A 27,246-nucleotide genomic window follows, 5' to 3' on the forward strand; every position below is an offset into this window, starting at 1 on the left:
GAATAGCCTCTCATAGCTGCTGTTTTGATGTGAACTGCCTCCCACGCTCATATATATTTTGCTTGAGGATGCTCCAAAGGTTCTCAATAGGGTTGAGGTCAGGGGAAGATGGGGGCCACACCATGAGTTTCTCTCCTTTTATGCCTATAGCAGCCAATGACACAGAGGTATTCTTTGCAGCATGACATCCTGCATTGTCATGCATGAAGATGATTTTGCTACGGAAGGCACGGTTCTACTTTTTGTACCACGGAAGAAAGTGGTCAGTCAGAAACTCTACATACTTTGCCGAGGTCATTTTCACACCTTCAGGGACCTTAAAAGGGCCTACCAGCTCTCTCCCCATGATTCCGGCCCAAAACATGACTCCGCCACCTCCTTGCTGACGTCGCAGCCTTGTTGGGACATGGTGGCCATCCACCAACCATCCACTACTCCATCCATCTGTGTTACATAAATAAAGGCTATGTACACTATCCACTATACTATACTGTACAGATAAAACACTGTGCTGTACTCTATGCTATGCTATACCTATTCTAACATTTCCTATTTCTCTGCAACCTTATGTACCCTAGGGTTGTCATATTGCACATAGTGTTATTGCACATTCATTTAAAGTGTCGCAGTTTGCAGGCTTGAAATGTACACATTTGTGCCTCAGCACTACACCTGATTTTTCAATCCAGCAGCTGCCATCAATCCGTCCATCCGTTTCCCAGTAAGTCAAATGATTGAGCCGGTATTTGAATAAGATAAACAGCTATGTAGACAACATTGTATCCAGCATTACAATTGGCATGCCCTTCATGGGACATCAGCACATTAGCTGTGTTGGTCCTAAATACCTTCTTTTTTTTTTAAACTTGATTTCATCAAGGTAAATTAAATGGTTTCCTAACACTAAGCCAAAAAAACACTACATGTATGAGAAAGGACTTCATCAAATTATCATGTAATTCATAATCATGCACACCCCAGTTAAGTGTTGGATAAAAATGATAAATGCAGTACATGGTTTTGAACAGGAACATGCTGATCAGAAGGATGCCCTTATCCTTCCACTGTGGGTTCCAGGCCACTTTGTCCTGTGTGTAAGTGTACTATACCCATATATACAGCCCGTTCCAAATTATTATGCAAATGATATTTTTCTCAGATTTTCCTAAATAGTCGATGCAAATGACAATCAGTATAATTTTCAAGTCATCAACCGTTAGAGTATAATTCAAATTTTATTGAACAAACCTCCCAATGATAACAGTATTTTTTTTTAAATAAAAAACTCAAAATCCACTGTTCCAAATGATTATGCACAACAGAGTTTCAAAACATTTTATAGGTTGTAAAGAACTACAAATGGTAATTTGATGAATTTAGGGTTAGGAGGTCATATTAGGAGGTCATATTTACTGAAATCAAAAGCTATTTCAAACAAAAACATCTTAACAGGTCAAGTTACATGTTAACATAGTACCCCTTCTTTGATATCACCTTCACAATTCTTGCATCCATTGAACTTGTGAGTTTTTGGACAGTTTCTGCTTGAATTTCTTTGCAGGATGCCAGAATAGCCTCCCAGAGCTGCTGTTTTGATGTGAACTGCCTCCCACCCTCATATATATTTTGCTTGAGGATGCTCCAAAGGTTCTCAATAGGGTTGAGGTCAGGGGAAGATGGGGGCCACACCATGAGTTTCTCTCCTTTTATGCCTATAGCAGCCAATGACACAGAGGTATTCTTTGCAGCATGACATCCTGCATTGTCATGCATGAAGATGATTTTGCTACGGAAGGCACGGTTCTACTTTTTGTACCACGGAAGAAAGTGGTCAGTCAGAAACTCTACATACTTTGCCGAGGTCATTTTCACACCTTCAGGGACCTTAAAAGGGCCTACCAGCTCTCTCCCCATGATTCCGGCCCAAAACATGACTCCGCCACCTCCTTGCTGACGTCGCAGCCTTGTTGGGACATGGTGGCCATCCACCAACCATCCACTACTCCATCCATCTGTGTTACATAAATAAAGGCTATGTACACTATCCACTATACTATACTGTACAGATAAAACACTGTGCTGTACTCTATGCTATGCTATACCTATTCTAACATTTCCTATTTCTCTGCAACCTTATGTACCCTAGGGTTGTCATATTGCACATAGTGTTATTGCACATTCATTTAAAGTGTCGCAGTTTGCAGGCTTGAAATGTACACATTTGTGCCTCAGCACTACACCTGATTTTTCAATCCAGCAGCTGCCATCAATCCGTCCATCCGTTTCCCAGTAAGTCAAATGATTGAGCCGGTATTTGAATAAGATAAACAGCTATGTAGACAACATTGTATCCAGCATTACAATTGGCATGCCCTTCATGGGACATCAGCACATTAGCTGTGTTGGTCCTAAATACCTTCTTTTTTTTTTAAACTTGATTTCATCAAGGTAAATTAAATGGTTTCCTAACACTAAGCCAAAAAAACACTACATGTATGAGAAAGGACTTCATCAAATTATCATGTAATTCATAATCATGCACACCCCAGTTAAGTGTTGGATAAAAATGATAAATGCAGTACATGGTTTTGAACAGGAACATGCTGATCAGAAGGATGCCCTTATCCTTCCACTGTGGGTTCCAGGCCACTTTGTCCTGTGTGTAAGTGTACTATACCCATATATACAGCCCGTTCCAAATTATTATGCAAATGATATTTTTCTCAGATTTTCCTAAATAGTCGATGCAAATGACAATCAGTATAATTTTCAAGTCATCAACCGTTAGAGTATAATTCAAATTTTATTGAACAAACCTCCCAATGATAACAGTATTTTTTTTTAAAATAAAAAACTCAAAATCCACTGTTCCAAATTATTATGCACAACAGAGTTTCAAAACATTTTATAGGTTGTAAAGAACTACAAATGGTAATTTGATGAATTTAGGGTTAGGAGGTTATATTAGGAGGTCATATTTACTGAAATCAAAAGCTATTTCAAACAAAAACATCTTAACAGGTCAAGTTACATGTTAACATAGGACCCCTTCTTTGATATCACCTTCACAATTCTTGCATCCATTGAACTTGTGAGTTTTTGGACAGTTTCTGCTTGAATTTCTTTGCAGGATGCCAGAATAGCCTCCCAGAGCTGCTGTTTTGATGTGAACTGCCTCCCACCCTCATATATATTTTGCTTGAGGATGCTCCAAAGGTTCTCAATAGGGTTGAGGTCAGGGGAAGATGGGGGCCACACCATGAGTTTCTCTCCTTTTATGCCTATAGCAGCCAATGACACAGAGGTATTCTTTGCAGCATGACATCCTGCATTGTCATGCATGAAGATGATTTTGCTACGGAAGGCACGGTTCTACTTTTTGTACCACGGAAGAAAGTGGTCAGTCAGAAACTCTACATACTTTGCCGAGGTCATTTTCACACCTTCAGGGACCTTAAAAGGGCCTACCAGCTCTCTCCCCATGATTCCGGCCCAAAACATGACTCCGCCACCTCCTTGCTGACGTCGCAGCCTTATTGGGACATGGTGGCCATCCACCAACCATCCACTACTCCATCCATCTGTGTTACATAAATAAAGGCTATGTACACTATCCACTATACTATACTGTACAGATAAAACACTGTGCTGTACTCTATGCTATGCTATACCTATTCTAACATTTCCTATTTCTCTGCAACCTTATGTACCCTAGGGTTGTCATATTGCACATAGTGTTATTGCACATTCATTTAAAGTGTCGCAGTTTGCAGGCTTGAAATGTACACATTTGTGCCTCAGCACTACACCTGATTTTTCAATCCAGCAGCTGCCATCAATCTGTCCATCCGTTTCCCAGTAAGTCAAATGATTGAGCCGGTATTTGAATAAGATAAACAGCTATGTAGACAACATTGTATCCAGCATTACAATTGGCATGCCCTTCATGGGACATCAGCACATTAGCTGTGTTGGTCCTAAATACCTTCTTTTTTTTTTTTTACTTGATTTCATCAAGGTAAATTAAATGGTTTCCTAACACTAAGCCAAAAAAACACTACATGTATGAGAAAGGACTTCATCAAATTATCATGTAATTCATAATCATGCACACCCCAGTTAAGTGTTGGATAAAAATGATAAATGCAGTACATGGTTTTGAACAGGAACATGCTGATCAGAAGGATGCCCTTATCCTTCCACTGTGGGTTCCAGGCCACTTTGTCCTGTGTGTAAGTGTACTATACCCATATATACAGCCCGTTCCAAATTATTATGCAAATGATATTTTTCTCAGATTTTCCTAAATAGTCGATGCAAATGACAATCAGTATAATTTTCAAGTCATCAACCGTTAGAGTATAATTCAAATTTTATTGAACAAACCTCCCAATGATAACAGTATTTTTAAAAAAAAATAAAAAACTCAAAATCCACTGTTCCAAATGATTATGCACAACAGAGTTTCAAAACATTTTATAGGTTGTAAAGAACTACAAATGGTAATTTGATGAATTTAGGGTTAGGAGGTCATATTAGGAGGTCATATTTACTGAAATCAAAAGCTATTTCAAACAAAAACATCTTAACAGGTCAAGTTACATGTTAACATAGGACCCCTTCTTTGATATCACCTTCACAATTCTTGCATCCATTGAACTTGTGAGTTTTTGGACAGTTTCTGCTTGAATTTCTTTGCAGGATGCCAGAATAGCCTCCCAGAGCTGCTGTTTTGATGTGAACTGCCTCCCACCCTCATATATATTTTGCTTGAGGATGCTCCAAAGGTTCTCAATAGGGTTGAGGTCAGGGGAAGATGGGGGCCACACCATGAGTTTCTCTCCTTTTATGCCTATAGCAGCCAATGACACAGAGGTATTCTTTGCAGCAGAAGAGTTTCATTGAGACAAACATGAAGAGTTTCATTGAGACACACATGAAGAGTTTCATTGAGACACACATGAAGAGTTTAATTGAGACACACATGAAGAGTTTCATTGAGACACACATGAAGAGTTTCATTGAGACATACATGAAGAGTTTCATTGAGACATACATGAAGAGTTTCATTGAGACACACATGAAGAGTTTCATTGAGACATACATGAAGAGTCTCATTGAGACAAACATGAAGAGTCTCATTCCAAAGCGCTTTACAAATGCTTTGGTCATGTGATATTTATCATTACAAGATTATAATTAAGGATTATGGATTACATCTTCAAGAATGTAAGCACATAACATAGCTAATGTCTTTTCAAATGTATGTCATTTTTTTGTTTTTTATTTCATAACAGCAATCATAGGGAGGTACAGGATAAGTATATACTGTAGGAAAGTACATTGCATTTTGAAACAAAACGTCATATTTTGATTGATTTATCAATCAATTCTAAATGGAAGGATGATGCCTGGCTGACAGTAGGGGTATACAGTAGTATTTGCACCTGTTATGTTTACAGTGGTACTAATACAATAACAACAAAGACCAAGCCAAAGCACAATGAGTCATGGAGAACAATGTCATGTTTTAGTCTTTATAAGTCCAAGCGTTTTATCAGTCCAAGCGTTTTGTGAATATGGCCCTTAGTGTGTGGTTGTGTGTCTCTGCTTTGTGTGTGTGTGTGTTATGGTACATGTGGGAAAAATAGGGTTAGGGTTAGACATGCCAGCATGTACCAAGTCGACGTAGCACCTAACCCTAACCCTAGTTTTCCCACATGTACCGTAACATATATATGTATGTAAGTAAGTAAAGTAAAACCACCTCCTTCTCAGGTGATAGCAGCTGAGGGAGAACGGGCCGCCTGCGAGGCTCTCCGGGCCTCTCTGGACTCTCTCTCTGGGTCTCCTGCTGCCGTCCAGCTCCGTCTCCTCCAGCTCCTCCGCACCGAGCGCCCAGCGGTGGTCCTCACCCTCCCCTCAGACCTCCTCAGCCTGCCCCCCGACCTCTCACCTCTGACCCCCCCAGCCAATACAACCTCTACCACAGCAGGAGAAACCAGAAGAGAGGAAGATAAAGATTCTCCTATGATGTAAAGAGAGACTATGGGGTGTCCCTTCGTGTTAACGGGATGTAGGGTGTAAAAGCTTAGCGGTTACAATGGAATGGTTTAGCAATGTGGCTGTATGTTGTTTATAGCAAAGCATAACTTGATATCAATAATCTGACTCCAAGTAATTTAATTGAGGCAAATGAGGCTTTAATAATACGGTGAACTTTTATTAGAACTTTTATTAGTAACAATTAACACATAATTGTTACTTTACAATTAACACATACAAAAAATAAGATTCTGAGTGGGGCAGTCCCACTCATAGTTTTCATTTTATTAGACAGATACTGTGAAGACAGACAGGAAAGTAAGGAGAAGAATGGAGAGAGGGCATGTCAACAGGGCATGGGCCGGATTAGAACACATGCCGACATGCCTGTGACCAGAACACCAGGTGTCACCACATTCTTGAGACCTTGTCAAAGACCACTGCATTTCGTGACGTTAGAATTATAAGGTTCTATCTCCATTTTTGTCAATTTTGTTTTTTACATAATCTGATCCATTAGGTGTTTATTAATGCCTGTGTGGTGTTGTTTTTAAAATGTTTACATTTTTGAGTTAGTAATTAATCAAATACAAAGGTTCCATCTCACAAAACATAATAATAATAATAATAATTCATTAAATTGATATAGGGCTTTTCCGAGGCTCAAAGACGGTGACAATTGAATGTAATAATGGAATGTAAAAACTTTGACGCTCAATATCTCTGAACTACCCTAAACGGAGATAGAACCTTATCATTCTAAACGGAGATAGAACTTTATAATTTTAAACGGAGATAGAACCTTATAATTCTAAACGGAGATAGAACCTTAGAATTCTAAACAGAGATAGAACCTTAGAACATACATTTTTAATACACAATACAATACTTTCAAATATTGTAGTTTCTTGGGCTTGGAGGGTTTGGGACTCGACTCAGGCTTCTGACTCACTACTTTGGGCTCAGGTGTGGCTACCTTCTTTGGGCCTGCCACGACAGATTTCTTGCTCACTGTAATACAAATATACGCGTATGAGTGTACCAAATTCAAACAGTCACTGATTGCATTACAGGGTTCGACAGTAACGCTTTTTTACTTGTAAAACATTCGCCGGGTTTGTTTGCGCGAGCCCAGACGACGCTGCTAGATCCTGGATATTTTTACCTGTGTGCAGGAAGAACAACAGACGGCGCAGGCGCCAGACCAGACTAGATGATCCTGAGTGAAGATATTATCAAAGCGTACGGGTGATCGACAGGCGCGTACGCTTTGATAATATCTTCACTCCACGATCATCTAGTCTAGTCTCGCGCCTGCGCCGTCTGTTGTTCTTCCTGCACACAGGTAAACATATCCGGGATCTAGCAGCTTCGTCGGGCTCACGCAAACAAACCCGGCGAATTTGTTACTTGCTCCGGGCAAGTAAAAAAGTGTTACTGTCGAACCCTGTATTATAAGAGGAGAAGGAGAGTGGAGTAAAACCACAGAGTAGAGTACTCTAGATGTCTTCTCTCCTAGGCCTTGTTACTGTGAGTTACAGTAGATCAGTCATAGGCTTCAAGGCCATTAAGTTGAGATGTTTATGCCAATGGGAGGTTGGCACAAAGAGTTGAATTAAGCGTATATTTGAAATTAGGATTCAGGCCTATACAAAACAGCCTGCTCTGGTGGGGGGAAATTATCTTCACAGAAAGATGTATTGTGTTTTTCTACCTGCAATATCACTGTTATGTGTTATGAAGGTGATGTATGTGTGTTAGTATGTACATAATAATTGACGTGTGTTATTGATTTGTCTATGACAGTAGTGTGTTAAGGTGTTGGTCTATGACAGTAGTGTGTTAAGGTGTTGGTCTATGACAGTAGTGTGTTAAGGTGTTGGTCTATGACAGTAGTGTGTTAAGGTGTTGGTCTGTGACAGTAGTGTGTTAAGGTGTTGGTCTGTGACAGTAGTGTGTTAAGGTGTTGGTCTGTGACAGTAGTGTGTTAAGGTGTTGGTCTATGACAGTAGTGTGTTAAGGTGTTGGTCTATGACAGTAGTGTGTTATGGTGTTGGTCTGTGACAGTAGTGTGTTAAGGTGTTGGTCTGTGACAGTAGTGTGTTAAGGTGTTGGTCTGTGACAGTAGTGTGTTAAGGTGTTGGTCTATGACAGTAGTGTGTTAAGGTGTTGGTCTATGACAGTAGTGTGTTAAGGTGTTGGTCTGACAGTAGTGTGTTAAGGTGTTGGTCTGTGACAGTAGTGTGTTAGGGTGTTGGTCTGTGACAGTAGTGTGTTAAGGTGTTGGTCTATGACAGTAGTGTGTTAAGGTGTTGGTCTATGACAGTAGTGTGTTAAGGTGTTGGTCTATGACAGTAGTGTGTTAAGGTGTTGGTCTGTGACAGTAGTGTGTTATGGTGTTGGTCTGTGACAGTAGTGTGTTATGGTGTTGGTCTATGACAGTAGTGTGTTATGGTGTTGGTCTGTGACAGTAGTGTGTTAAGGTGTTGGTCTATGACAGTAGTGTGTTAAGGTGTTGGTCTATGACAGTAGTGTGTTAAGGTGTTGGTCTATGACAGTAGTGTGTTAAGGTGTTGGTCTATGACAGTAGTGTGTTAAGGTGTTGGTCTGTGACAGCAGTGTGTTAAGGTGTTGGTCTATGACAGCGGTATGTTAAGGTGTTGGTCTGTGGTTGAGGTAGCCAACCTCTGGGCTCCAGACTGGGCCGTCTCAGCTAGCCGCCTCTCCAGGTTCTGGATCTTCTCCAGCGCTGCCTGGAGGGCCTCCTCCGCTTTCAGGGCCCTGACCTCTGAACTCTGGGCACCGACCTCTGAACTCTGGGCATGGACCTCAACCCCACTGACACACACACAGAAATACACGCTCACACACACAGTCTTGAAACCATACATGTCAACAAATGTGGAAGTACCATAATAATAATAATCTTGACATCATCATAAACAAACAGACATGCTGCATAAAAGTAATAAAAGTAATAACTCACAGATCCATCACGGTGGCCAAGGCATCAAAGGCTGTCTGAGTGCTGTCAGTGTGTGGACAGACAACCATCTCCTCAGCCTGACACAACAAACACACAAGTAAAAAAATAAAAAAATAATATGTTTTTAGGGCATTTCTGCTTTATTAGGATAGAGACAGTAGAGATTGACAGGAAGTATGGGTGAGAGAGAGGGGGGGGATGACTTGCAGCTGTCTATGGCCGGAATTGGACCAAGGACATGGCGATGATATGGCATGGATGGTTGACTTACTTATAATAGACATGCTTTATCTATTGTACACAATCTAACTCTTGTTCAATCCGAGGGTGTGATACAGGGTCAGAGGTCATACCTGGGCCTTGAAGTTGGCCTGTGTCACCCCGATGAACTCCAGCTCTGGGAGGTCAGGCAGCTGCTTCACTTCTTTTTCATTGCTCCCAACAGCAGGGTCTGCAGCCTAAAACACATCAGGGTTCGACAGTAACGCTTTTTTACTTGTCCGGAGCAAGTAAAACATTCGCCGGGTTTGTTTGCGCGAGCCCGACGACGCTGCTGGATCCTGGATATTTTTACCTGTGTGCAGGAAGAACAACAGACGGCGCAGGCGCCAGACTAGACTACATGATCGTGAGTGAAGATATTATCAAAGCGGATGGGTGATCGACAGGCGCGTGCGCTTTGATAATATCTTCACTCCACGATCATTAGTCTGCTACAATGAGAGTGTGATGTGTGTGTGTGTGTGTGTACTGTTAGAATTGGGAAAGGGGAGCTCCTCACCTGGGGTGTGGCAGGGGTTTGGGTGCAGGGCTCTGGGGTTTGGCCCAATACGTCCATGTCTACTTCCATCCCTTCAACAAACACACCCTCGCCCAGATACAGGGTCACAGGGTTGAACTGGTCACACAGCTGAAAGAAGAAATACGTTTGACACAACAAATGTGACGGCTCCTGGTGTTTTCGGACACCTCTCGGAAATGAGAAAGACGTCAAATTCGTCTTCTGAGTATTTCTTACATAAAACTCAGATTTTCGTTTTTTTAGCTAACATTCAACTCGAAGATGTGAAGTACCCACTCGTTATTTTTCCGAACAGTTTTACGTTCATTAAATAAGTGTAATCTATAACACAATAACTTAGTTTCTTGTTGTTTTTTGCGAACAGGGGCGGGGGCGGGCTAAACAGGGGCGGGGGCGGGCTAAAATCCCATTTCGCTTCCATTTTGGTATGATTGGCTGTTGAGCTCGACTGAGGTAGCCAATAGCTGATCGAGTGGGTGGGATAAAAAGAGTGTTTTCGTTTCTGTGTTTCCAATTTTTCTAACATGGACGCCCAAAAGCTTGCTGACGCGATCAACAACATTTCTGCTGCCGGTTTGAAGATCGACAATGGAGAATTTATGTCTTCGTACATCAACGATTTCATGCATGGACATTGCTCAGCTTCAGAGTCGGAAGACAGCGAAAACGAGGACACTGATCCAGAAACTGATGATCCCAACAACGAATGGTCTGACGACGACGCTGAGAATAATCAGCTAGAGACAGAATTGGACTTCATAAGACGATTTGATTGCAATTGCCAGCGGAGACGGAAAGATACATCTCAACCCAAAATATCTTGCAGTACAAGATTGTCTCCAGAATTCATTCGTGATACTCAGTTAGATTTTTTGTCGTTATCAAAAGAAAACCGAGACATGCTTGTAATTGGAACGCTGTTGAACACAATGAGTCTTTCTGGAATGACTGAAGGATTAAAGAGGGTCCCTAGGAAAAGGAAATTTACTAGGACCACATACGGATTTCAAGGGATCACCGTATGCCGCAACACATTCCGCTTTGTACTCGGGTGAGTTTGTGCTTTAAAACTGTTTGTTTGTTAGCCGTGTTAGCATTCGCTAGCTAGCATTCCGTTAGCTAGCATCGTTCTATTGTTCCCGATTGGGTTGGGCTAGCCGCATTAGCTTTCTGTACGTATGCTGTTCTGCTGTGTTGATACATCTAGCTAACTAACTGTTTGATTTTTTTCTGTTTAGGATCAGCAACACGCTCCTCAATTCCATTTGCCAATCCTACAAGGAAAATGGGCTAGTACCACGCGTGAGGAAGAAGTGTCCACGAACAAACAAAAACTTTCTCCAGAAAAAGGACTGCAATAGGGTCAAAAAGTTCATCCGAAACTACGCAGAAGATCACGCCATTGTTCTACCGGGCCGTCATCCTGGGCACCGAAACTACAGTGCAAAGCTACTCCCATCTAATGTCTGCAAAGCCACAGTCTACCGTCTCTACAGTGATGCTCTGCAAAAACGTGGTTTGTAAACATTGTGTTAAACTCGTGTTCAGTAGAATTGTAATGTGATCTATTATCTTTCTTTAAAGAACCTTTCAGCTCTAAAAGAGGAGATCAGGGAAGTCTTGCTTACCAGACTGTAGCTGTAATACTGTAATACCAAGGTGTAGACAGACACACAGACACACAGAGACACACAGGGATGTAGACAGTAACACACACACACACACACACACAGACACACACAGGGATGTAGACAGTAACACACACACACAGACACACACAGGGATGTAGACAGTAACACACACACAGACACACAGACTCACAGACACACAGCTCTGTGTCCCCGTCCCACGCAACAAAGCCCCACAGAGTCCTCCTGTCTCAATCTCCCTGCAGTGTCCAAATCTAGTCGAAATGGGAGGGAGAGAGAGAGAGAGAGAGAGAGAGAGAGAGAGAGAGAGAGGGAGAGAGAGGGATAGAGAGGGAGAGAGATAGGGATAGAGAGAGGGGATAGAGAATATACACACATGCAGAGACACACACACACACACACAGACACTGTGATTTATATCTTCTGCTGTCTAGCATCCATAGGGAGGGGCACTAGTCTGGACATACACACATGCATGTTTAGTGTGTGTAAGGCTACTAGGGCTGCAACGGTTAGTCGACTAGTCACGACTAATCGATTACGAAAATTCGTCGGCGTGAAATGTTGTTGTCGACTAATCGCATAAAAAAATATATTTAAAAAAAAGTTTTTTTTTTTTTTTTTTTTTTTTACGGGAGCCATGCAAGAATCAGCTGGGTAAGTTTTAGCTAACGTTGTTAGCCAACTGGCTAACGTTATATTGTTAGGGTCGTAATGTTTATGTTAGCTTTACTGTTACATGTTGGAAAACAACGTCTCATGGACAGGGCTGTACATGCTATGAGCGTTTGTGCTATTAATTAATTTGCCCTGTGGCACGCATGTGACAGACAGAGGCGCTTGTATGTAACGTTACGTAGCAGGGGTTTTCCATGTTGAAGCCAGGAGAACGCGAGATGAAATGAAGTGAGGGGTGGTCGCTATTAAAATACCAGGTAGTCATGGTGGATGATCATGAATGATGCTTGATAAGTGAATGCTATTTCAATTATGTTGAGTCCACCAGCGAGCTGTCTGTAAGATAAACAGCGCCAAGCGTAGCCTACTAACGTGAGCTGTCTGTAGTCTAGCCAGCAATGCTAGCTAGCCAGTCAACTAGCTCTGTGAGCAGCTGTAGCTTGGCGTAACGTTAGGTTAGATAGCTAGTTAAGCCGGATTTATGCTTCTGCGTCGCCATTTACGCGCAGCGAAAAGCCACACGACTAATCGCGACTAATCGAAAAAATAATCGACAGATTAGTCGACTACCAAAATAATCGTTAGTTGCAGCCCTAAAGGCTACTACTGTATGTTGTGTGGGTAAATATGTACAGCTGTCATACTCATAACATAATTTCTTTCTTTGCAGAGCAACGTGTTGTTAGTTTGAACAGCTTCCGAAGGCTGTGGAAGACCTTGGTCCCTCACATAACAAGCACCAAACCCCGGACAGATCTGTGCTGGGAGTGCCAGCGGAACAACAACCAAGTGTACCGAAGTGCCAATCTGCCGGATGTGGTGAAATCAGCCAAGCTGAAGAAGCAGGAGCAGCACCTAGACCGTGTTGCAAAGGAGCGTTCTCTGTACCAGCGCATGAATACTGACTGTGCGGAGGTCTGCAAGGAATCGCAGCTCTCTCTTGGCCCCTCCACACCAGCAAGCCGAGAAATCACGATGCACTACAGTTTTGACTTTGCACAACAGGTGAGAATTAGTTCATCTTATGACTGTTGATTGTATTTGGTTTACACAAACACAATTCTCTGTGATGTTGGTTTTCACTGCATCTAATCTTTTTCTTCTCTTCCTCTTTTGTCTCTCTTTCTTAGGTCCACTACCCCTCTGACCCTCATCAACCAGGGCCCATGTACTTTCTGACTCCACGCAAGTGCGGCATCTTTGGTGTCTCCTGCGAAGGGATGCCTAAGCAGGTGAACTACCTCATCGATGAAGGGATGTCATCGAGTAAGGGCAGCAACGCAGTCATCAATTACCTGCATAATTTCTTCGAGAAGTATGGAGTTGGAGAAACATACGTGGACCTGAACTGTGACAACTGCAGTGGCCAAAACAAGAACAACTTCATGCTGTGGTACTGTGCGTGGCGGACCATGCATGGCCTTCACAAGACACTGGCCCTCCACTTCCTGATTGCAGGCCACACCAAGTTTGGCCCCGACTGGTGCTTTGGCCTTGTCAAGCAGTGCTTCAGGAAGACCAGAGTGGACACTTTGGCTGACATTGCTAAAGTCGTGACGGACAGCTCTCCGGTGAAACAGGTCAACATCCCCCAGCTTGTAGGCCTGGAGAATGGCACCGTGCTTGTTCAATGCTACGACTGGCAAAAGCATCTTGGTGGCTACTTCCGAAAGCTCCCACAGATTAAGAGTTACCAACACTTCAGGTAATTCATTGTCATGTATTACCTATTTCATTTTATGAACATGGTATGGCGGTAATATTATTTAATTTATTATTATATTATATTTAATTGATATTATATTTAATTTAATGTATTGTCTTCTGTCTGTTGCAGCTTTGATGCTCAGAAACCTGGCGTGGTTATGGCCAGGGAATACAACGACGCACAACCAGTCGAGTTTCAGCTACTGAAACACATTGATGTCAAGCCCCCCAGAGGTGATCTTCCTGTGCAAGCCCCACCCGGACTTGACGTGGACAGACAGAAGTATCTCTTTGACAAGATCAGAGAATTCTGTTCTGATGAGGCAAAAGACACCACATGCCCGTGCCCACCAGACTCCACAGCGCCTCAGAACAAGGCACCTCAGAACAAGGCACCTCAGAACAAGGCACCTCAGAACAAGGCACCTCAGAACAAGGCACCTCAGAACAAGGCACCTCAGAACAAGGCACCTCAGAACAAGGCACCTCAGAACAAGGCACCTCAGAACAAGGCACCTCAGAAAAAGGCACCTCGGAACAAGACTGTCCGTTTGTAGTCCTGTCCCTAGATCTTTAACTGCCTAGTTTTAGGTTTTTGTAGTTTTAGCTTAGTTTTAGATTATCTTAGACTGTTTTAGACTAGTTTTTGTTTTAGACTGTGTAGTTTTAGTTTAGTTTTAGCTCAATGTGTTTCTTACCTGTATAAATAAAGGTAAAAAAATAAAAATAAAAATACCTGAACACTTTCATTTTCATCTTGTTGAACTTTGCACAGCATGTTACTGTTTACACTTTATTACTTGCATGTGACACTTTATACACTTTGTTACACTTTATTACTTACTTTACTTATTTACTTGTGATTATTGTGATGGTATTGTTGTGATTATGTGATTATGTTGCTGCAAAGCAAATGTTAAAGAACCACAGCCAAATATTTGTATTATTGTGTACTGTAAAATAAATTCTGATTCTGATTCAAGACTTTTTTGTTTCATTAAAAGAATAATAGTTACAACCATAAAGCCTCCATAATGATAAGCTGGCTAATTAGCTTAGGTAATACCTTGCTAGGTAATAATGTTAGCTATCTGACCCAGTGACTTACCACTGACAGATAGTGACAGCTGACAGCTAGAGGGGGAGTGGTTGGGGGTGGGGTTAACCAGACATTGTTACCGCCCATTACCTGGCTGTGTGAAGGTGTGAGAAAGAACACAATCTTTGAAAGGGATTTTCTCTGCTTAGTGATTTGAGGTGTAGCAACTTTCAAATACTCATGTCGTCTTCAATTTGTTTCCAATTTCAATGTATGATGCATCATTTGAAAGCTTACAATCTGTAGTTTAAGCACATGTAAAAAAAAGAAAAATGATTTCGCCTACAGGTAGCACTTTTCATTGGGAGGTGTCACATTAATGGATGGATGCAATGGATCATTGTTGTTGAATGGGATATATACAGTACATGTATAAGCAAGTGTATGTGTGTGTGTGTGTGTGTGTGTAAATGGTAAATGGACTGCACTTATATAGCGCCTTTTTTGCTGCTCCAAAGCACTTTACAACGGCCTCTCATTCACACACACATTCACACACCAATGGCGGCAAGCTGCCATGCAAGGCACTGGCCCGCTCACTGGGAGCAATTTTGTGTGTGTGTACATTACTGACCTCTGAGTTGACTGCAGAGGGACAGGAGAGCCCGTGGCCCTGGCTCTGCAGGACACTGTGAATGTACACGTCCTCCTCCGTGTCTGTCTCACACAGGAAGACCTGCAGGAAGTCTGCGTGGTAGCTGTGCAGAGCTGCCCACAGGAGGCGCTCACAGCACAGCTTCCGGAAGGAGCTGGTAGCGTTCAAACTCCAACTGCCCTGGAACACCAAAACACAGGCTTTTAATATGGAATGGGAGATAAGAGTGCTATCTGGAAGTCAATGGGACTCTATGGGAGCAATACAATGTTAAAAGCTTGGGGAGATTGGTGGTCAATAACAGTGATATGAGATGTGTGTGGAGCCTTACACCCATAGGCTTGATTCCACTGAGTGATGAGGGGACCGCTTGGGCCGGGAGCTCAGAGTAACAAGACCTTGGGGTGAGAAAGCAGAGAGATGTAGGGGGACAACAGCAAAACAGACAAGGAGGCCTAACACTTGTCGTTAAAATGACTGTCACATTTACAGGACATTGATTTTACACTACAATATGTGGCAAGAAGCGGTCTCCCACAAAAACCCCAAAACATTTTAGTCTAGCCGTAGTCAGCGACGAAAACATTGACTGAGACTGCACTGGAATGTTTTTATCAACTGGAACTGGACTGGAACTAAGACACATGGAGGTGACTTCATCTAAACACCAATGACTAAAAGTGACTAAAAAGTCTGCCAATATTAACACTGGTCTAGTGAAACCTGCCCATTGACTTTCATTGCTCTGTCTGAACTGGACCAGAAGAAGCCTACTTGAGGAACTTGAGGCTGGTCCTGTCCACAGTGGTGAGGTCCCCGAAGTCCACGTAGTACACCTCCACCTGGGTCTGGCTGAGGACGCGGTGGATGACGACCCGGTAGAACCACTCGTCTCTGGGAGCCACGCAGCACACTTGGCCCTGACGCACGAAACGTGAGGGAAGGGAGTACCACTCCGACACCTCGAGATAGGTGTAGCAACTCCTAGGAGGAAGAGGCGTTTCCCACAAACTCTGACATCATCTTGCAACTCGTTACATTACATTTTGGGCATTTAGCAGCAGACGTCTTTAACCAAAGCGAACTGACAACAAATAGATTTGTCTAAGTAAGTGAATCATATATCCATCAGTCATGGTAAGAAAACATAATCTATGCTAGGACCAGGAGCCATTGGCTGTCGCAATGCTAGAATCATTTTTTCTTTCTTTTTTATTCTATTCATGGTTCTATGTTACCACTCCAGATACAGGAATCTGACCTGATCATGTGGTGGCCTGGGAAAACCCGTCGGATGTCGCTGGCGTTCGTTTGTGGCAAAGAGCAAAAATAGATGGAAATGTCCTATTTCGGCGATTTTGATATTATGTGGTATTCTAGTACTTTGAACTATTATGGTGAATAAACATTTTAAGAAAACAAAAGAGAAAGTACTTATTTTTATGTTTTTGTGGTGGGTAGTTTGCTAGCGAAACAACGTCACGTTGAACGTGTCTCATTCTCAGTTAAGCAACGCACGCACACATGAGCGAAAGGAGAGACGATACTTCCACCTGTGTTATTGCCAGTTTACTGATGCTCACAATAAGCATAAAGTAATACAATCTTAACTAGAAGACACACAAATGGATCTGTCCCTCGCATACCGACGAGGCGAGCAGACTAACACCGCATCACAAGCAGACAAACGAGACCGGCCGATCTGCATAGGCTCCTCCCCCGACCCGGAGGAGAAAGGGGTCGGGGGCAGCATGGGGGCAGCATTTCTCACCTTTCACTTTTTTTGACATGATACATTAAAATGCTCATAACTTTTTAAAATAAAGGGCTATCTCAGTCATTCAACCAGTTATGAATAGCTGAGAACTTCTAATTTATGGAAATATAAAAAAATGAAAATGTCAAAATGCCACCATGTGAAGGGTTTTCCCAGGCCACCACACATATGGTTACGTTCCAGGTCACCTAGGGGCTGCACAGATCAGCATTGTGCTTGCTGCTACTGTACATGTGGTTGCCTGAGATGTTAAGACTCAAGGTATTGTGAGATCTGATAATCTGCAGCATGACTACAATGAAGGCAACCATTGACTATATTCATTTCCCATTCCCAATGGGAAATTAAAGTAGAGTCAAAAAGTAGGGCTTTGGGGAGGGCCAGGGAGATCATGGCTGACCCCGCACACCCAGGCCACAGCCTCTTCGCCCCGCTCCCCTCAGGCAGGAGGTCACTAAAGACTGTGAAGGCCCGACACGCACACAGCTTTTTCCCCACGGCCATCCGGCTCCTAAATGCTGCTGCTGGTGTCCCCCCCCCCCCCCTTGCACTATGATCAGGGGTGCAAACTGGTGATGGCCCAAAAAGGTGAAACATTTTTTTGGTGGCTAACCTTTGAATAGCGCTAGCACTAATGGTGTTAAATAGATACCGCTAGCACTAATGGTGGTCTAACAATGATGCATGTGTAAGTAGCGGCAGCCCTGACCTCAACACCTGCAGAATTACTTCGAAAACAGTTTACTGTGACTGTGTTCTCTATGCTGTCTGGAACTGTACCTAGCTCCCTGAAGCAAAACGTTATTTCAACTGCAGCAGAGTTTAGCAGACAGGGAGATTAGCTAGCTTGTGCATCATGTGACATGGATGAGACTTAGACCCCCCCCACCACACCCAAAACATTTTTTTGCAGATCTACACAATTCACATGGATGACCTATTTTGAGATAAAAATGGCTAATTTAGCAGAAAGGTGACAAGTTTGCACCCCTGAATGATGTTGGTTTGCACTGTCTTGTCCTGTCTTGCACCTGTCCTGTTGTAAACTGCGCTCCACTGTCCCAAACCAAATTCCTAACATGTTCACATGTCATGGCAATAAAGTCTTCTAATTCTGATTCAGTCATGTTTCCTCCCCGGTCTAAGCGGCACAGTCTCCTCACCTCATCTCCACCATCATGCTCTCCAGGGCGCGGGCCTCCCGGGTCTCGTGGAAGCGGATGTAGAAGTTACTGGGTGACTCCACGTGCTCCACCAGCACGGCTATCACCTCCCTAGGGTCCCTGGGCGTGGGCGCCCTCAGACCCTGGCCCCGCAGGGCGTCCAGAGGAACCATACCTGCCATACACCGTACCTGCAGGGGAGGGAACTTGGCCACCATCTAGAGGAGGGAGAAACACACAGCCATGAGTGTCCACGAACACACACACACACATGAATGTGCGTGTAGACACACACACACACACACACGCACACGTACACACACACACATTTTTATTGTCACCACAAAGACACTTTGTGGATTGAATGGGTTGTCCTTGAACATTTACAATCACCAAAGAAGATGTACAGGAGGTGATCAAAGATGTACAGAAATCAAACAACATCTATTCTTGTGAAATGCGTTTCGGTTTCAGCCTCAATTGTCTAGTATGTATTTGGTCCAGCTGCCCCCAGGGGAAACAGAAGCTACGGACTGACCTTGAACAAAAGGGCAAGTAGGACCAGTTACTCTTCTTAGACCAGAGTCAGATCGTGAGTTTAGAACGATAAGGTTCTATCTCCGTTTAGGGTGGTTCCGAGATATTGAGCGTCAAAGTTTTTACATTCCATTATGTTTTGTGAGATGGAACCTTTGTATTTTATTAATTACTAGGGGTGTAACGGATCACGGATAATCCGAGATCCGTACTGATCGCCCCCCACGGTTCGGCACGCATGTGTACCGCGGATCAATTGCAAAATGTAACCAAGTAATAATATTACTTAATATTAGTTAATATCCCTTGTAAATCACAATGTAGAGTTGCCATGAAAAGATAGACGCGACAGTTGCGTGCTTTGTTTTACTCTAAAGCGCAATGATAGGTTGATAATGCAAAAAAAAATCTAGAACAACAAGGCTGCGTTCGTAAATTCGCTCTGGAATCTGATCAGCATTCATGGAACGCCTCTTGTCCAATCAAATTACTTGGTCCCTTTATGACGTCGGACCCAGTGTGCTCTCCGGCGCTCTCAGAGCAAATTTACGAACGCAGCCCAAGTGTTCATGGCGAGTCCTGCTAATGTTGGCGACAGAGAAGAACTCGAAATGCCTCCCTCGTCATTTAAATCCCATGTATGGGAGCACTTTGGCTTTGCTATCAATTATAACAATGAGGGACAGTGTTATTGGAAGTGTGGTCGCTAAAAAAGTGTGCAACGAGAAAGTCGTACGAGCATGGCCACACATTTGCCGTGACATCACCCTGGTGTGTTGATGGGAGGCACGAAAAAGTCAGCTTGACAACTTCTGATAATGTAGCCAATTTTTTCATACCATGTTTAAAGTAAGGTTTCACTTTATTATTTAGTTAAAAGTGGCATAAAACATGTTTATTTGTCTGCTTTAAAGAGCCCAGTGATTCACTGCTGCAACCAGGTGCCTCCTCCCTCTCTCCTACTGCATCATTTAAGTTGAATGTGTGTTTCTGTTTAATATGTAGCCTAATGTTTGAGTGTAGAATATGTTATGTATATGTATATATATACACACACACACATATATATATATATATATATATATATATATATATATATCAGTTTTGACATCTTGAATGTTGTTGGGTTTTACACAGTAAAAGTGGTGTTTTTACAGAATTCGAGGAAAAAGCTTTTTATTTTTATTTTTATGTTTTGTGTTGATCCGAAAAATGATCCGATCCGTGACTCAAAAACCGTGACACGATCCGATCCGTGAGTTAGGTGATCCGTTACACCCCTATTAATTACGAACTAAAAAATGTCAACATTTCATGTCAACACAGGCATTAATAAACACCCAATGGATCAGATTATGTAAAAAACTCAATTTTGGTTATAAAACCTTATAATTCTAACGTCACGACCTGTCTTCTCAGACCCGAGTCAGACGGGTCTCTTCTCTCACCTGTTGGAAGGTGGTGGTGGTGATGCGGAGGTCTGTCTCTGACATCAAGTCGTTGTCGGCGGCGGCCTCTCCGTCCTCCCCGTCCTCCTCCTCTCTGCGCCCCTCCCAGGGCGACTCCCCAGAGCTGAAGTAATAGCCCTGGCTGGAGGGGTTCAGCCGGTCACCCTGCTCAGCATCGCCGGGGGTGTCGGGCTCTACAGCCCCTGGCCAAAAACATCACATCAACAAACCTACGGACCTTTGGGGACAGAGCCTTCAGCGTGGCTGCACCTACCCTCTGGAACTCCCTCCCCATAGTGATCCGCAATGCCCCCACCCTGGACTCTCTGTTCTCCAAGGCCTTTGGCCCCTAGTCACTGTTTCAGTTTTGTTTTGTCCTGTTTTTGTCTGTCTGATCATTCCCTTGAATTGTAAAGTGTCCTTGGGGTTTCTGAAAGGCGCTATATAAATTAAAGTTATTATTATTATCAGGGTGCTGCGTTTATAGAATGCCATGAGCTATAAGATACAGTACTCAGTTCTGCCCCTCCTCTTCAAATGACCCTTCCCCCAATGGGACAAATGGCTGTGAACTCTCAATAATGTGGGAACGCAATGGTATTAGCTGAATAGAACAGATAGGATGCATTTTTTACATTTTAACCATTTAGCAGACGCTTTTATCCAAAGTAACAATACAAATTGAAACCATCGAGCTGACCTGGTTGCGAGTGGCCGGTGTGTTTGGTGTCGGTGATCATCCAGTGGGGGCCCTCTTCCCCTGCCACAGGCCGCAGATACAGCGTGTCGCTCAGCGCACCAACCATCTCCGTCACGCTCAGGAAGCCACTCTGGGCCACCGGGAGCTCCTCCCCAAACATCCTCTGTTGACCAGGGGGAAATGGTAAATGGTAAATGGACTGCACTTATATAGCACCTTTTTTGCTGCTCCAAAGCGCTTTACAACGGCCTCTCATTCACACATTCACACCCATTCACACCCCAATAGCGGCAAGCTACCATGCAAGGCGCCCGCTCACTGGGAGCAATTTTGGGGTTCAGTGTCTTGCCCAAGGACACTTCGAAATGTGGCCAGCCGGGGATCGAACCGCCGATCTGCCAACTTTGTGATCATTAGGCGGCGACTCTACCTCCTGTGCCACAGCCGCTCCGTAAAGTAGAGTGGAATATGTGTAACAAAGGAAACTAGTATAATTACCTTGTATTCGGCATGAAGATCATGTATTGATATCCCTTCACTGTTCTGAGCAACAACCTAGAAAGAAGGAATCTTCACTGTCACCATCATGTGTGACTAGAACATTAGGAGTTTTCAATGATTTCGGTATCCACCCATAAAGGAGCAACTCAATAGTCTGGCTCCTGACTCATTTACTTAAACGAATGTATTGATTGTAAGTCGCTTTGGGAAGATGTAAACTGACCTGGCGAAGGTTGGCCTTCAGCTCCTCACTGACGGTGCCCGCATGGCCGTTCTCCAGGATACGCTGCCTGAGCTTCTCCTCCAGCTGCATCGTGGCCAATCAAACACAACACATTCACTAGTGGTGATTGGGTGAGTTCCCATTCATATAAATGTGAAGTGCAACGAGACCAATAATCATATCTCATTAAATGTTCTTCACAAAAAAACATGACTTCTAGTAGGAGTGAACTCTACAAGCATTTAAAGTAATGTTCAGGGGTGCAAACTGGTGATGGCCTAAAAAGGTGACAACATTTATTTTTTGCCTGAAAATGAAGAAAATTATCAACATGGTCGATTCACATGGATTTACTATTTTGTGGTAAAAACCGCTAATTTAGCAGAAAGGTGACAAGTTTGCACCCCTGAATGTTACAGTTTCACATACAGAACATTTACTATGAGGTAAAAAGAGAAACAGACTCACTTTTATGACACATTTTTCAAATAGCTGCCCCTGTTGGATGAGCTGTGGCTCAGGTTGTGTCAATTCCATGTCCTGGTGAATTCCATGTCCCCCATGGTCCTGGTGTCCCCCTGAGCTGTCAGGGACGGGGTCCTCAGGACCAGAGGCCATGTGATTCTGTACTGGAGTACCAGAGGGTTTTTCCACAGGAGCTGAAGACAGACAAAATGTTACATTAGTCACAACCAATACCAGATCACTACTGTTTACATTTTACAGTTACACCCATTTACATTTTAACCATTTAGCAGTTAAATTGTATAATAATGAAAATACCACCGCTCATCCGTGATCAGACTTAGCTGAGGTGCTGGAATTGAAGAGTATCAATAAAGTGCAAAAAAAACAGCATCCGTCCGCACTCAAATCTGTGCAAATAAACCGTAGTTTATTGCACAAACTTTCAGTCATAAACCTTCTTCAGGCATAAAGCAGACAATTTCCCAAATTTCGGCATAAAGCATAAAGCAGACAATTTCCCAAATGTCGTTGTATGGTACCTGTACTATATCAATGACAATAAAGACCATTCATTCATTCATTCAATTGAATGCAGTGGTATAAAGGCTTCAAACAACATCACTTAATTAGCCAATGCACAACATCTGTGTCAAATATTTCACCTAGTGGCTAGGCATCATGGGAATTGTAGTCCTAGATTTAGTGGACTACAAAAAACATGTGTTCATGAGACAGGAAACACCTAAAAGTACATGAAATATTTACAATATATACTTAACAGAACAAAAAACAATAGAGAAATGCTACAAACATGCAGACATCAGGCAGTAGCCATCATATAGCATAGAACATAGTGTCTAAAGTAATGTATTCATAGCACAACACATGTAGAAATACTCATTCAAGCCTAGGCGTTGTAAACGTTCTAGGGTGTGGATCCAAAAAAGCTCTCTGGCATAACCTCCTGTCCGAGGGGTAATTTGCTCTATGCCGCCTGAACCATTTAGCAGTTACCATTTACCACTTAATTAGAGTTTACAGGGACAGTCTCCCTGGAGAAAGTTAGGGCTAAGTAACGTACTGAAGGGCACACTAGTGGTGGTGTTCCCAGGCGAGTCCAACTTATAGCCATGTATAGTTAAAGGTATAAAACAGGGATACTGAATGATAGCATGCCCATGGACACAAGTGCTAAATGTAGTCCTGCTCAGAAAAAAGCCTTCACATCAGGTGCCTCAAACGCATACATGTAAAGAAAAAGTAAATGTTAAAAAGAAAACGTGAGTTTAGAATTATACAGTTCTATCTCCGTTTAGGGTAGTTCAGAGATAATAATGAGCGTCAAAGTTTTTACATTCCATTATGTTTTGTGAGATGGAACTTTTGTATTTTATGAATTACTAACTCAAAAATGTCAACATTTAAAAAATAACACCACACAGGCATTAATAAACACCTAATGGATCAGATTATGTAAAAAACTCAATTTTGACCAAAAATGGAGATAGAACCTCATAATTCTAACGTCACGATCTGTCTACACTGTAGTACCAACCCACCTGTGTCTACCGCTGTCAAGGGGGTCAGCTGTGGTCGAGGTGGCTTTATCTGCCCCGTCCTCACCGCCGTCCCCCCACGCGATGCCATCAGCGCCCCACCCTGCGACGCCGTCAGCCCCATCGCAGGTGGCGCCACCTTCAGGGTCAGCAGGGAGCCCGTCCGGCTCTGCTTGATCGCCACCAGGTCCGCCGCGGCTGCCAGCATCTCCGCGACGGAGTAGAAGCCGAGGTTGAAGACGCGCAGCGGGTGGCCGAAGCGGCGGGCGAAGCCGTCCTGCAGCTCCGACAGACCCATGGGCCCCGGGGCGAGCAGCTGCCGCAGCTGTGAGCGCAGCTGAGCGGGCAGGGCCGGGGGGGCGTGGCCCCGCCGGGGGAGGGGGCTGGCGGGGAACAGTTGTTTCCTGTAGTGCGGGGAGAAGAAGCCCATACCGCCCCTGTGTGGTTTGTTGGTCTTAGGGACACGCTGCCGGGCCACCATCTCCCCTATGCGTCGGGTGCTTTCGTCCATAACCGCTGCAGAGGGACCAAGGGATGGGAGGGAGGGAGGGAGGGGAAGAAAAAGCGAGGCAAAGAGTTGGGTTGGAATAAAGTAGTATTTTCGTGCATACGTGTGTAACTTTACTCTGTGCAGGTCATAGTACTAAAATGGTAATGGTAAATGGACTGCACTTATAGCAACTTTTTTGCTGCTCCAAAACGCTTTACAACAGCCTCTCATTCACACATTCACACACACATTCACACACCAATGGCGGCAAGCTGCCATGCAAGGCGCCGGCCCGCTCACTGGGAGCAATTTTGGGGTTCAGTGTCTTGCCCAAGGACACTTCGACATGTGGCCAACCGGGGCTCAAACCGCCGATCTGCCAACCTTGTGATCATTAGACGGCGACTCTACCTCCTGCGCCACAGCCGCACCACTACTAGACTGGGCTTACCTTTCAACACCAAGCTGCCGTCTTCCAAAAAGTCCATCTTCACCACGTCAGGCATCTCCTTGATCATGTCCATCACGCTGTGGAAGCCGAGGGACCTCAGAGGCAGCGGATGGCCCACGATGCAGAGGTAGTCCCGTATCAGGTCATCCGGGGACAGGCCTAACTTGGACGAGTTGAGCACGGAGCGAACATCCTTCTTCAGGCCCCACAGTAGCTGGTCTTGGGTCATCATTATTAATGCCTGTGTGGTGTTATTTTTATAATGTTGACATTTTTGAGTTAGTAATTAATAAAATACAAAGGTTCCATCTCACAAAACATAATGGAATGTAAAAACGTTGACGCTCAATATCTCTGAACGACCCTAAGCGGAGATAGAACCTTCTCATTCTAAACGGAGATAGAACCTTCTCATTCTAAACGGAGATAGAACCTTCTCATTCTAAACGGAGATAGAACCTTATCATTCTAAACGGAGATAGAACCTCATCATTCTAAACGGAGATAGAACCATATCATTCTAAACGGAGATAGAACCTCATCATTCTAAACGGAGATAGAACCATATCATTCTAAACGGAGATAGAACCTTATCATTCTAAACTCACGAGATAAGTACAAACCTAGTAAGACCATAGACATTTCAAAAATGTTAGTGACAAAATGAAAGCCACGTTTCTTAGGCTGCTAGCTAGTAACTACTCACGCCCAGTTTTTATTTTAAGGAGCAAGTTCAAGTTGGAAAAGAAAGTTATCTATTAATGTTGCTGGCGAATAATAGTGTCTTCTATGGCTACAATGCAGTTAGCGAAGTCTATTATTATTCACGAGAGAGGAGTAAATAACATCAACTAAAGACTAAAGATGTATTTAGGTTTCTAAGTCGCTGTTATCACACTTGAGCTAGTAGCCTAGCCTAGCATTTCAATTGACTTCAGCTAGCGAGCTAATTAGCTACTATAACGCATCTGTTTTATCAACATTGTACGACAGTTACAGCTTGTAGAATACTTACTAAGCTGTCTATTAATATACAGGTTATTCATTTAGAATCGTCTACGTTCAGACAAATTAGATCATCGTTAATATTATTATTATTTACCTTAGAAAGAGAGGTTAGATACAGAAGAATGAAGTCTGGAAATGGAGTCTTCAATCAGCAACGCGCGTGCAGGTGTCAATCAGGCATCACGTGCAGGCAGGGGCGCCGCTAGGGTGGGTGGGTAAATTAGGACGATTCTAAGGGCCCATCACTGACAGGGGCCGAAGAGAATCATATTTTAAAATATATTATATTTATAATAATATTATTATTAATTCTATGTATTAAAAAAAGTCACAAAAGAAACAAACTGGAGTTTTGTTTCTCTTATGTTTGACAAAATTAAGCCTTATTATTTACCCCCCTCTATTTATTCATTGCATGGTTCAGTCCACCGTTAATCAGCAGCGCACGTGCAGGTGTTAATCAGACATCACGTGGTGCCACGCAGCAGACTGACGTCATTATCACGTTGATTTCAGTCATGACCAGATATATACTCCTCAAAAAAAAGTTTGGAAACGTTATGTCTTGTAAGGATCATGCATTCGTGGAATGAGCAACACAGATAAACGTGTGGGTAGCGCCCCCCCCCCCAAATTGCCAAAATCCCCTGCAATATGTGGCATAGTTGTGGCATGCAAAGTCATAGCATTTTTGGTCAGGGACTTTTTGAGCTATTTGACCAAAGCCAGGAAAAGAATAAGAAGAAGTAAACCACCAATAACAATACTACGTAGTAGTAGGAATAATAATAATAATATAATTTGTATAATGATTCTAACTGGATTTGATTCCCCAATCAATTGTAATGTAAAAATAAATTACTTTTACTGAGTTTGGGGCCATAATGATAATCAATTACTTTCTTTAGAGGGACATGGAGGTCAATAACTAGTAATTTAAGTGTGTGTGGGAGAGGATGTGTGTCTTTCCTGGTCTGAAAACAGAGAAGAACTTACATCAGCAACAAACGTCTGAGTCTGCACATTCCCATGACGGGCACTGTGACTCCCAAGACATTTACAATACAGTTTTTTACGGTCGCTAAGTCGCAGTGTTCAATACTGAAGTCACAGAGTCACAACTCTTCATACAGTCAGCAAAGCAGAAGTCCATGTGGACCAAACTGCGACTCTTACTCTGTGATTTGTGCATTGCTTTCATACAGAATGCATTCAATGACCACGTTCTCCAAAACCCATAACACTTCTCTCATTCAAACTCCCCCACCTGCAAAACACTATGTATTTGCAACACATTTTTCCAATGTTAACATACTGTGTTCAAAACAGTGAAGAACACATTCAAAACAGAATGATTTGGTGC

The 27,246-nt window shown here is 43.1% G+C and overlaps 1 protein-coding gene across 1 annotated transcript in view; it reads right to left on the minus strand.

Moving 5' to 3' along the window:
• LOC308163786 (tudor domain-containing protein 5-like) overlaps nucleotides 1–25,104 on the minus strand; it is a gene marked incomplete at both ends in the record, with an annotated part of 36,924 nt that extends 11,820 nt beyond the window's left edge. The window contains 15 exons of the mRNA XM_080537974.1: nucleotides 8,731–8,883; nucleotides 9,032–9,108; nucleotides 9,385–9,489; nucleotides 9,813–9,941; nucleotides 15,541–15,741; nucleotides 15,893–15,959; nucleotides 16,336–16,545; nucleotides 18,502–18,719; nucleotides 20,487–20,680; nucleotides 21,187–21,349; nucleotides 21,685–21,741; nucleotides 21,911–21,994; nucleotides 22,379–22,569; nucleotides 23,938–24,450; nucleotides 24,876–25,104. Of these exons, the coding sequence (XP_080394100.1) occupies nucleotides 8,731–8,883; nucleotides 9,032–9,108; nucleotides 9,385–9,489; nucleotides 9,813–9,941; nucleotides 15,541–15,741; nucleotides 15,893–15,959; nucleotides 16,336–16,545; nucleotides 18,502–18,719; nucleotides 20,487–20,680; nucleotides 21,187–21,349; nucleotides 21,685–21,741; nucleotides 21,911–21,994; nucleotides 22,379–22,569; nucleotides 23,938–24,450; nucleotides 24,876–25,104 (2,591 nt within the window). The remainder of the gene's footprint in view (nucleotides 1–8,730; nucleotides 8,884–9,031; nucleotides 9,109–9,384; nucleotides 9,490–9,812; nucleotides 9,942–15,540; nucleotides 15,742–15,892; nucleotides 15,960–16,335; nucleotides 16,546–18,501; nucleotides 18,720–20,486; nucleotides 20,681–21,186; nucleotides 21,350–21,684; nucleotides 21,742–21,910; nucleotides 21,995–22,378; nucleotides 22,570–23,937; nucleotides 24,451–24,875) is intronic.
• Between the last annotated feature and the right edge of the window lie 2,142 nt (nucleotides 25,105–27,246).

Source organism: Nansenia antarctica, assembly GCF_963989245.1.
Source record: "Nansenia antarctica genome assembly, chromosome: 8".
In the NCBI taxonomy this organism is placed as follows: domain Eukaryota; kingdom Metazoa; phylum Chordata; class Actinopteri; order Argentiniformes; family Microstomatidae; genus Nansenia; species Nansenia antarctica.